The 12,303-nt window shown below is 30.8% G+C and overlaps 2 protein-coding genes across 5 annotated transcripts; both read left to right on the top strand.

Moving 5' to 3' along the window:
• Nucleotides 1-389: 389 nt before the first annotated feature.
• Nucleotides 390-5,639, top strand: LOC149482881 (uncharacterized). Of its 3 annotated transcripts, none has more exons than XM_089703070.1 (7): nucleotides 390-492; nucleotides 863-934; nucleotides 1,576-1,749; nucleotides 2,311-2,425; nucleotides 3,324-3,458; nucleotides 3,648-3,918; nucleotides 5,464-5,639. In XM_089703070.1, the coding sequence occupies exons 2-7, from the start codon at nucleotides 876-878 to the stop codon at nucleotides 5,601-5,603; spliced, it is 894 nt and encodes a 297-aa protein (XP_089559196.1). In that variant the 5' UTR covers nucleotides 390-492; nucleotides 863-875; the 3' UTR covers nucleotides 5,604-5,639. The 3 variants fall into 3 exon arrangements, with proteins under 3 accessions (XP_089559196.1, XP_089559195.1, XP_089559197.1); XM_089703069.1 differs by having other exon boundaries at nucleotides 405-672; nucleotides 861-934; XM_089703071.1 differs by having other exon boundaries at nucleotides 430-484; nucleotides 861-934.
• A 1,026-nt stretch (nucleotides 5,640-6,665) lies between these two features.
• Nucleotides 6,666-11,084, top strand: LOC149482880 (ubiquinone biosynthesis O-methyltransferase, mitochondrial-like). Of its 2 annotated transcripts, none has more exons than XM_089703684.1 (6): nucleotides 6,666-6,770; nucleotides 7,901-8,047; nucleotides 9,693-9,807; nucleotides 10,055-10,189; nucleotides 10,444-10,714; nucleotides 10,889-11,084. In XM_089703684.1, the coding sequence occupies exons 2-6, from the start codon at nucleotides 7,920-7,922 to the stop codon at nucleotides 11,002-11,004; spliced, it is 765 nt and encodes a 254-aa protein (XP_089559810.1). In that variant the 5' UTR covers nucleotides 6,666-6,770; nucleotides 7,901-7,919; the 3' UTR covers nucleotides 11,005-11,084. The 2 variants fall into 2 exon arrangements, with proteins under 2 accessions (XP_089559810.1, XP_089559809.1); XM_089703683.1 differs by having other exon boundaries at nucleotides 6,666-6,844.
• Nucleotides 11,085-12,303: the final 1,219 nt, after the last annotated feature.

The following is a 12,303-nucleotide window of genomic DNA, read 5'->3' as shown; positions in this document are numbered from 1 at the left end:
ATTGAAAGCAACTTTGTATAGTAACGCAAAACTACCCTTCCTGCTCGTCTTCATCATAATAATAAAAAAGATATAAACATAATAATATACTGTATTTAAGTACTTAAATATACTAGTCTAAAAAGATGATATTTTTTTTAATTTTACTGTATTCGCGCCAAAATGGAGAGATACCTTCCGTCATTTGTTTGAGCTGTATAGCATAATGTTACCATAAATGAAAATATAAATAATTGCTTTTGTTCGTTATTGTGAAATTACTATTTAAACATCTTTCTAAAGGCAGAAAAATATTTTTTTCTGCATTCATTCCATCTTCTTCCTCACTGAATATAGAACTGTAAAATAAAGACAAGCAGTATTTTTTGACTGGCAGCACTCATCACAGATGACAATGACAAGTGACCAATGAAAAAAAATGACAGTCCATAAACCCGATACCCAAAAATAAATAATTATAGTGTTCGAGCTTACGGTTATAGTAGTATAATAGTACGTACTTTTAAGCTTATATTAAAGTAACGAAAACAGTATTTTATGAGAACTCTTTATATGTGCTGAATTTATTTTATCGTTCAAAATACAAAAAGTAAACATAACCAACAACCGGTTTCATGATAAAAATAAAATAATTTTTACTTACTGTTACGAAACATTCGATCGTTTCTGAAGGTACTTGAGGTTCATTATTATTTGACTACTATTAAGGAACAAACATAAGTATTCAATAATTAGTTATAATTTGTAAGAAATATTCGTACCTATTGTAATTGTTCAGCTGATGCATATTTATTCCATTGTGCTAATTTTACAATCATTTGAGAGAGATCCGTTGATAAAGCAGGAGCTTTTTCTTTTAGAGTGTATCAACAAAAATGAACGTGACTTCGTTACGACCGTTTACTTGGGTAACAAAATGTCTTCTCAATAATGGGTAAGTTTATGTGATAATTCCTTAAATCATTAGTATATAAATAATAATTTATTTGAACACATACATTGTTTTTTTAAGATATACGATTCATCACTTATATAATAAAAACCATTACTTATTCAAACAATTTGTCTGTAATTTTGCTTAATTTTGTACACTGATAATGACTCAAATATTTATAATAATAACTAGCGGTCCGCCCCGGCTTCGCCCGTGGTACATATGAAAAATATATGTTGGCCGATTCTCAGACTTACCCGATATGCACAGAAAATTTCATGAGAATCGGTCCACCCGTTTCGGAGGAGTATGCAGACTAACATTGTGACACGAGAATTTTATATATAAGAAGATTATTATACATATTAAGGGCCGATTTTTCAATGCTTGGATAAAACTTATCCGTCCAATAAAGTATTACACGATAATATTAAAATGTCACATAAACTGTTAAATACGGGCAATTAGAATATGTTTTAAAATTTTATACATTAAAGTTTTATATTTAAAGTTTTATACATTATTCGACGAATAAGTTTTAACCAAGGATTGAAAAATCAGCCCTTAATTGTGCAGTTACTTAAATTATTAATAACAGTAGCGATGTGTTGACTATACAGTTGTAATTTTTGTTATTTCAGACTATTTAAAAATAATTTAAAGAGGAGTATGTCATTAAGTATGAACATGTCAAAGTCGGACAAGGCAAAATCGACAGTGGACGAAGGTGATGTTCAGAGACACACAAACCTGTTAAAGGACTGGTGGGATCCCAACGGAAGTATTAAAGCATTGCATAGCTTCAATCTTCTCAGGTATAAACTTTTAATTTTGATGGTACTGGTCAACTTGTATAGCGCTGTCATTTTTTACACAATGGTAATAATAAAAATCTTTATTCAGACAATTCCTTTTAACAGTATAAAAATATCTTATGACATATTCTCAGACTTACCAAAGATAAAAAACTCCATCTCCCTCTATAATTACAATATTGCTTGCTTTTTCTATTCTGACTATTTTTAGGGTTCAATACCTCATAGTAATAAAACCTTTATAGAATTACATTGCTTTTGCATCTTTTTATTGGCTTACAGCTAAAATCCACTTATTGTTAGTATTGTAAAATAATGTTTTTTTTTAATACATATTGTCACATCATATACTAGCAATATACTTATTAAAGTGAAACTTTTATTACATAGTATCAAACTTTTTGGTCTGTGTAGCGCATGTCGCGTGTATCGTAGCCGACCGTCACGCGACATGCGCTACACAAAGCAGTGTTCGGAACCGTTCGAACAGTTTCACTTTTACCGTGGTTTCATAAAACCACACCACATTTTTTTTTTAAATTATTTTCTCGTTTCCACTAGAGTACCATTTGTAAGAGATGGTCTTGTATCTGAATCAGAAAGAGGGAAAACTCTTACCCCATTGGCTAATAAAAAGATATTAGATATTGGTTGTGGCGGAGGGATTCTATCTGAGGTAATTATTAAATACATATTTTGACGCATTCACATACTGAATAAACAACTACAAGTATTATTGTAAGGTGACATCAAACAATAAATAATAAGGGAAAATTAATTATATAATAATATAAATTTATCTAAATTTGAAATTACCTAATCAATGTAGCTTTATAATAAGTCTGTTGTTTCTTTGCAGTTATAATAAAAATTTTAATAATTAGATGAAACAACATATTACTAGACTAAAAATAATTAGAGTTTATATAGAAAATGCAATATATAATCACATAACTAATAACTATTAATGCATACAGAACTGGATAGTTTCAATAATATTATTATTATTGAAACTATCCAGATCTGTATATAGTGAAAGGTTTACTTCAATAATGCCAAGGTTTGTTTCCAGTTTTGAATCTAAAATAACTTTGTAGTAGATTTATGGTTTGATATAAATGGACTGAATTATCTGTCTCAGATATTTTATAGTAATTAAATGTATTAAACAATTAATAAGCTAGAAGAACTATATGAATTAGTTCTGTGTTATTTTGAAATGAAACCTCTTTAGGCGCGTTGAGAGTCGTATGTCATGGAGTAAGGAGACGATTTTAGTATCTTGGAGTATTAGCAAAGAAGTTTCACTTTTGACACGTGTGCTCGGCACACGTGTCTAATTATTATGTATTTTGCTAAGAATACATTTTAACTAATACATGACAAGATGTTCATGATTGAGTTACTTGTTCGAGAGTTAGTAAAAATAATTGAAATAAATAATCTCAAAAGTTCTTAACCAATTTTGTAAATTGTATCAGAAGTAGGATCTACATTACTCCTTAGTGGCATAGGTTAGTTAATAAATTAATGTTGTTTTATTTTATGGAAAAAAATAATTAACTTTATTCAAGGGCTTGGCTAGAATTGGTGCAAATGTAACTGGAGTTGATGCGAGCAAAGATTTAATTGAATTAGCGAAACAACACAGTACCATCGACCCTAAAATAGCTGACAACAAACCTACATATTTATGCACTACTATTGAGGTAAGCATTTATGTTTAAAGTTTGTTATAGTAAATGTATCAGAATTGACTTAATTTCTATCTAAAGTATATATATTTTTGTACCATATATTAAAATTCAACCGCTCCAAACCATACAATTTCTTTTGTTAATGTGTCTTGCCAATATTTTTTTTGGGTAGGTATTATAATTTGTTTTATTAAATTCCAGGAACATTCAAAGGAATTTACAGATCACTATGACGCAGTGGTAGCGTCCGAAGTCATAGAGCATGTAGCGGACAAGGAACTGTTTGTCAAATCGTGCGTAGAAGCAGTGAAGCCAGGGGGAAAGATATTCATAACTACCCCCAATAGATCGAGATTGACGCAAGTTCTGGGCATATTTGTAGCGGAATATGTACTTAATGTGATACCGAAGGGCACACATCAGTATGATAAATTCACTACGCCCAATGAAGTCACGTTTTTATTGGAAAGAAGTGAGTATATGTAGAAATTATAGAATGGGCAGGTTGTAATAGCTATACCTCATACTTAGATTTAATACATTTGTATTTTTGTAATGTTTAAAAATAAAAAAACTAAGGGGCGATTTCAAAAAATCTTTCATCAGCAAAAAGTTGCATTGGTCATAAACTCATTTTAAACCTACTCATATTATAAATGCAAAATTTTGTGAGGCCGGATGTTTGTAACCCTGTTAAGAAAAACTTCTGGACAAATTTGAATGAAACTTAACACTATTATAGGTCAGGATAGATCAGAATAAAACATAAACTATCGAAATACATGAATTTGCCTACACGTTCGTCCGGGGGTAAAACCACGCGGTACAGCTAATAATCTATCTTTTATTTATTTATTTATGATTTATTATAGATTAATCCTTTATAGTCATAGAGTCCTTTCATTTTAAAATATCGAAAGTGGCTAAATTGACACAAATATGTTAAAACTTAGTTTAAATTCTTTTGAATTTCACACTTTATCAACCACTTCACTCAGTAATTCTTATCTAAGAACGCTAAGTTGGTTTGTTTAATCCAGCTGGCAATAGGTAATCAATACCGATAAAGATACTTTATTTGATATTAAATACAGGATTATTTTACTTTCATTTGCGATATATTATTTTCTTTAAAAATCGGGATCCTGTTTCGCTGACTCTCTGTCCGCCTGTCACAAGGGTGTACTCATGAACCGTGATTTTTGCATATATAAGTACGAAAAATAACAAAAAAGGGCAGCACGTACATATACAATAATATTCACAGAATCTTTTGAATATTTACTTAAAAAATTCAGTACAACAATAAAATGAAAATAAAACTGATGTTTAATAGGAAACGTGATTTTATGCAAGTTTTTTCTCGTTTTTGATAATAGATAATTTATTTCAAGCTCATATAAAAATGTTGTATGTAGAGGGCAAATTGCTATCATAAATATGAAAATAAAGATATTAAAAATATTACCAATACAACTAAGTAGGTACACTACGTCTCATAGGTTTATTAAAGAAAAAAGCTTGTTTGTACGGAACCCTTAAATTATTACTTGACCAATAATTCTCTTTATCTATGAGAATGAAGCTAAAATAAGTCAATATATAAAGAAAGCAGTCTTGAAATTTACATTTGGGTTTCTGCAATAAGTTTAACTAACGCAATTCGATTCTCTTATCGCCCACTTCATTTTAATATAACAAGCAAATTAAAATAAGATTGCAAAAATAAAAAAAATAACTTCAACAACAAAAAATAACAAAAACTATTTCATTATAGTTATTACTTTCTATATTATACCTAATAAATACGAAAGTTTGTAACAATTTTTGGCTGAATAATTGTTTATTGCACCAAAAAACAGCTGTAGAATCTGTATGAAATTCGTTACAGATATAGGCTATAATCTGTATTTAAAACATAGACAAATCTTACCGGGTATCACGCGAGTGTTGTTTAATTACTTATGGTCAGACTATCTAATTGAGTAATTAAATGTTTTGTATGGATTTGTTACAGATAATTGTCACGTGGAGATAGTGCAAGGGGTCACATACAATCCATTTACAAACAAGTGGACCTGGATTGATTCGCAAACTCTGTGCTTTGCCCTACAAGCTTGTAAGCTAGATCCTAATGTGAAATCTACTCTATCATAAGAACAACTTTATTATTGAATAAAAGCTGATTAATAAGTATATTTTTTATTTAAAAACTTTACGTTTACTTGGTGTTAATTAGTCATTTTGTAGTGTCGTAAATTTACTGAAATCAAGGAATAAAGGTAATAAAACCAGATTTACCGATACAGTTATGAAGATCGAAATATTATAGGTACCTATGTAATATTTAGTAGTTAGTTTAATGTGTTTTTTAATAGACTAGTAAGTAGGTTTTTTATTTCTCATTAATTTTATCTAGACTGTTTAATTATTGAATTTAAATTTATATATTTTACACGAAATACAAACTTTAAAGCAAACAAGCATCGAAAGTTGTTAAGGGGAGTCCCGTCAGCGAAGCGGAGTGAAATTGGTTTGCAAGATCAAATTTTTCATGTATTTGCAATTATATGACGCTTTTAGAAAAAATAATCAATACACTTCAAGATATTGCCTAAAAAGTGTGCTAATTTGTTACACAACCACGTGTATTTTTCTCGATCATATAAAATCATAAAAATAGGCTAAAATAAAAATCGAAAACGAATTATTTAATAATGAAATTTCTGATTTTGCAAATAATTTTTATATAACGATATGTATTTTGATGTACTGCAGAAAACGTGCTAAATTTTGGTTTTCAACTGAAGCCCTGTAATTATTAAATACATATTATATCTCAGAACTTAACGTTGCCCAGCGTTTTCTTGACAGCCGACGCGTCACGCGAGGAGCGAGGAGCGCAAACGGCGCGTTGAAATACCTCGCCTTAATTAATAATTACATTTCTTATTTCAGTCATGAATTAGTTACCTATAATTTTTTATGCATCAGATTTAAAAAAATACAATGAACTACTATGTACTGTGAAATGTGAATCGCGCTTTACCTACAACCACGCAAAGTCGATGTTAAAGCTTTCATAATGTGGCTATAAATATTAGACTCGTACGTAGAAATATTAAATATTATTAAGTATATAAATAAAGTGAAATAAATACAGACCCCTAAAACTGTAATTACTTTGTTTAATTTATGTAAATACGGTAACGGTAATGGACTTTTGATAGGATTGCCAAGGTTATGTTTGAAGACTGATAAAGAAATAATATCACTTATAACTACTAACATCAAGCATATAGACACTACTTGCATTGCTGAGTGGTAAGTTAAACAGTTAATTATTTTTAATTGTATTAATTGAACCTCAGCGTCCCAGCGTAACACAAAATAAATTGGTAAGCTTTTTTATCTATCTCTTAATAAGTATGTATCTGTTACCTATATATTTATTCTCTTTCGGATCTGGATTTTGATAACGGACAATTCCACGAAAACTTTATTTTTATCTGTATACTTACCAAACTACATAATTATAAATATCTAACATTATATCACGAACCTGAGGTAAAGGCAATTTTATTCGTAAGATAATCACATATACAGTGAAACTTGGTTAAGTGGGACCGGGTTCAGTGAGAAACTTCCATAACTGGAACTAATATATACTTATACTAGCTGTGCTCCGCCGTTTTACCCGCATTGCTCCGCTCCTGTTGCTCTTAGCGAGATAATACATAGCCTAGAGCCTTCCTCGATAAATGGGCTATCTAAATAAATTTAAAATGTTGAACTTCCATGATCTTCAGTTTTTTTTGTCTTTGTGGATGTTTAATTGAAAAATACCGAAATTAAGAAATAGAAGGCAAAGATAATATCTAATGGCTGAAACTTTCAAAAGAAAATGTAAACTGACAGTTTTGGAACGGAGCGTTGCGAAAGGGGTTAGACGGAAAAAATTAAGACGAAAAGTTGTAACACTTTTTGCTATAGTTGTAAGCCGTGCGGCGTGCGCATGTTTCTCTGTCTCTCTCTCTCACTCATAGAACTTCGCCTTCGTTCGATTCGAGTGTCCCTACGACAAATTTGCTGGCCCCATCGAGCCTCACATAACCATGTTTCAGTCAAGTACAATTACCGTGGTACAAGTTGCCTTTGGTCATCAAACAACACACAATAAAATATTGTATAAATAATGTGGGTACTAAAACAAGATGTTAGACATCAAGCATCGTTTCTTAAAATATTGTTGAACATCCTGCATGTAATCTTTGTTGACAAATAAAATATTTCAAAAAGTAACTATAAATTAAAAATCTCGCAATAGGTAGGTCTAGGTAGGTCTAGGGTCTAGGTAGGTAAGCCTTTTATTACTCATAGTAGTAAGTTACTCGTGCGTGTAGTTGGAATACTTCATTTAAATATTAAATTAATTCAAAATTCAATATTTTTAGGTTATTATCTGCCATAACAATGTCGAATCCCGAGAGCTCACTAACTACAGTTGATAAAGGAGAAATCGAAAGACATGGCAAATTAACAGGAGATTGGTGGTTAGAGACTGGTATTATTCAACCGCTACATACCTTAAATGCAATCAGGTAATTAATACCTAATGTTATGTACTAGCTTTCACTTATCTGCTTAATTAATAGGCAAATACCATCTTTAATTTGTTCCGCTTTAATTCTTGGCACGAAATATGCATGTATGTATGACTTATCTGTCTATTAATACATGTCCAAACATGTTGAGCTAACTAGTGTTTATATTTTATTAATACTACAATATGTATACAAAATATGAATAAAAATATTAGTAAGTATTTTCATGCCCGACTTATAAGTTATAGTAAAAATCTTACACAGACTTGGCAATTAACTTTGTAACTTTTAAATACGATGATTACGAAATTATATAAGAGACCATTACTATTTTTATATTTATAAGGTTATTCAATAGGTTCGTTTTACGTATAAATACGTAAAACTGGTTATCACGATGATAAACCGACATTTTAAGCTTTAATTTTCACTACAGAAATTAATAAGATTAGGTATAATCAAATTATACTAAATTCTAAACGACTATAGTATCGTAAAAAAAATTTGTATTGTCAAATCTTCGGTACTATGGCAGCACCAACATCAAACTTTTATTTCGCAGTAAAAATTGTTAGTAACTACGCACATAATCACGATTCTATAACGTTAAATTGCCCTTTATTATAATTATGGTATGCACCAGAATCCACCTGTTTATTATCCACAAATTATAATATCCTACTAAGTACTTACAAATAAAAATGTTGATGTTTTAACTATTCTTCTTCAAAAATAATCTGACTGATTTCTTTCCACTTTTTTAGCATTCCTTACTACTCTAATAAATTATGCTGTTATTAAATGCGCTGAACTAATTTGAATTTTTATTTTAATATGTTAGTAGGTAGGTATCATAAAATGCAAGGCAACTGAATTAAACTATTTATTATAATTAGTGTTGCCGCTCGATAGTCCACTATCGATAGTCTATCGATTAACTATCGATAGTTGGGGAAAAGCAATAGTATCGATAGCACTATCGATACTATCGATAGTGTCGATACTATCGATAGTATCGATAGTCCTATAAGCGTAAATACTATCGACACATAGCAATACCATCGATAGTATCGATACTATCGAAGCTCAATATCGAACGAACTATCGATACTATCGATAGTGTCGATACTATCGAAGCTCAATATCGAACGAACTATCGATACTATCGATAGTGTCGATACTATCGATAATATCGTCCCATCGATAGTGACCTTTTTCTCGATAGTATTGCTTTATCAATAATATTATAGTGGATGACAGAACGAGATGTTTGGTTATAATACTTTTCAAGTTATCTATTGGCGCTTTGTACAATCCATTTTTTTTAGTTCGTTAATTCGTAATCCAATAAGCCCATTGACTGACCCATTATACCAAGAAATCGTGAACAATACTATTGCACAATTTACTACTATCGATAGCTCAAAACTATCGATAGTATCAGTACTATCGATAGTATCGATTGTAGTTGCAATATTCAGTAGCAATAGTATCGATACTATCGATAGTATCGATAGTATAGCAACTATTGGCAATCGATATTCTGACTTATTTTCAAGGTCAACTATCGATAGTCAAACTATCGATAGTTCGGCAACACTAATTATAATAATTTTTAATAATATAATATACTTTTTTCCAGAGTACCGTATATAACAGACTGTCTTGTAATTGAATCGGACAAACGTAAAAGTTCAAAACCGTTGGCCAACAAATTAATTTTAGATATAGGATGCGGAGGAGGTCTAGTCTCAGAGGTAAGCAATTTATCCCTTTTCAATCGACAGAAAAAAGAAAGGTTCTTCGGTTCTTATTCGGTAAATCGACTACATTTTTTGGGTTTGTTAGTTTGTTACCTCAAAAATTTCGAGTGGTTGAACAGATATTGATAATTTTTTTAAGCCTTGCGGCTGGTCTCATTTAAATTTTGTCCTGTTCTGACCATATTTACTTTAAAAATATTCATGACGATAGTAAGTGTTTTATATTCCGTATTCTTTCTAGCCTTTGGCTAAACTAGGAGCAAAAGTCACCGGCGTTGATGCTTGCAGTTCTTTGATTGATTTGGCGAAAGAACATAGCAACGTGGATCCAGAAGTTGCAAAAAACAAGCCGACATATTATTGTGAAAGCATTGAGGTACTTATAGGTACAATCTGCTAAGTCAATAAGTATTTTATAGCTTGTGTGCAGTGGCTGTAGGGCTGTTTGTGTATGTGCGTGGCGAGGAGGGGGAGAGTACCGACCGTTCCGTTTCTTTCTAACTTCTAACTCGTGCTCTTTCTTACCCCCACCCCGCCGAAACCGCACACACCCACACCGCCCTACAGCCACTGTACACAAGCTTTAACAATTATATTTTATGTTAAACTTGTTGTAACTATACATTTCAGGAACATTCGCAAAAATATGCCAATTATTACGATGCAGTCATAGCTTCTGAAATAGTAGATCATGTCGCCAATGTGGAACTGTTCTTGAAACATTGCGTGGAAACACTAAAGCCTGGTGGGAAAATAATAATAACGACACCAAATAAAACGAGGCTGTCTCAATTTTGTTTTATATTTTTGGCGGAAAACGTCTTGAATATAATACCAAAAGGAATACATAACTATGCAAAATTCAAGTCACCGAAGGATGTATCTGATCTGCTACATAAATGTAAGTACAAGATATTAAAATAAAGATAAAATAAGGTTGGTATAAACAATTTCTTAAGACTAGCCATAGTTTCAGAATAATTGAAGATAAGAACAGAACTTGTTAGTTTGTATTATACTTTTAATTAATAGTTACAATACGTTCTATAATGATTTTTTTTCTCTGTGTTTGCAGATAATTGTCAAGTGAATAACGTTCATGGAATGTTTTATAATCCTATAACTGGTAATTGTTTCTGGTCATACTTTCAAACTATCTGGTATGCTCTGGAAGCGACAAAGCTATGCTGAAATACTATATTTCTGTTTATTTGTTTATAATAGATACTAATTTCCTTGTCGTTTGAACTATTAAACTTTCTTTTTATTCATTGAGTGTTTTAATATCTCATTTAGTGATGTAAAGATACATGATTTTGCCGATACGATACCGATACCGATATTTGTAGTAAAAAATCGGCGATACCGATATCGATGGCTTGGTAGAAAAATAAATAGTGAATTATGCATAAAAGTTACCAACATTTAACAGGGACTCAACTGTAAATCGTATTCTTTTAAATAAAAATGCCAAATCAAAAAACAAGAAAAACATTTATTTTAGTATTATTATTTTACAAAGTCAGTTAAACTTTAAGTAATACACATACAATCAGTGATCAAAGTTTACTATTGGTAGAGTTTTTTGATAAAACAAAGGTCCCGCGCGCGGGCGACCTCCCGCATCATTCATTGGGCGCGGTTTTTTTTATTGTTTGATTTCGATATCGGTTGTTTTATAATCGGCAATACCGATATATCGTTATCGGTATCGTTTCATCCCTAATCTCATTAATCCAATGTCATCGTATTTCAAGTGATAATTTAAATCTGGTCAATAAATACGACACACTGGGTTAAAAGTATTTATGGATATAGAAATACGATTTTTAAACGAGAAAGAAAACAAAACGAATTTTTAATTATTATCAGAAATGTCAAATTAACCATGTACAAAGTTTATGTAACTTTGGATTTGAAATTTAATTTAAAATACTTCTGGGTTTTGAGATAAAATTTACATTCTAATAAAATCAAAGGAGATAACTACATAAAACATAATTTGTAGGTACATTTAAATGCATGTTAATTGTAACTTACAATAATTATGACCTAGAAATTGTAAGCAAGATATTAAGATGCAAATGACCCAGATCAGTATGCAATGATAGGTATTTAACAAGTTTTCTGATTATACGAATCTATGCATGATCAGAAAACTTGTTTAATACGGGCTATCTACCTATATAAATTATCAAGATTTTATTAGATCGTATTATTTTAAGGACCCCCCCCACCTAAACGTGTTAGTTGTTACGAGGTATGGGTACGTTCCTTTACCACCAGTATTAGGTTTAAGAAATAGTTAATTATACTGAAATCAAGCATCAGCAAGCCTTTGAAACATCATCAGAACGATCTTTAGATAATTTTAACAGGGAATCTTTGAATTTTAGTGGGGTTACGTTATTTTCCAAACCATAACCTTGATTCACTTACATCTTGTTCTAGTACGAGGTGGACTTATTTTTTTGTTCTAACCTGTTCCTC

The sequence above is a fragment of the Colias philodice genome, chromosome 14 (genome assembly GCF_061535455.1).
Source record: "Colias philodice isolate Cphi_HAF_F1 chromosome 14, ilColPhil1 Martin Lab GWU primary, whole genome shotgun sequence".
Taxonomy (NCBI): Eukaryota; Metazoa; Arthropoda; class Insecta; order Lepidoptera; family Pieridae; genus Colias; species Colias philodice.
The sequence above is the reverse complement of the archived record's forward strand: the minus strand, read 5'-3'. Positions and strand labels throughout refer to the sequence as shown.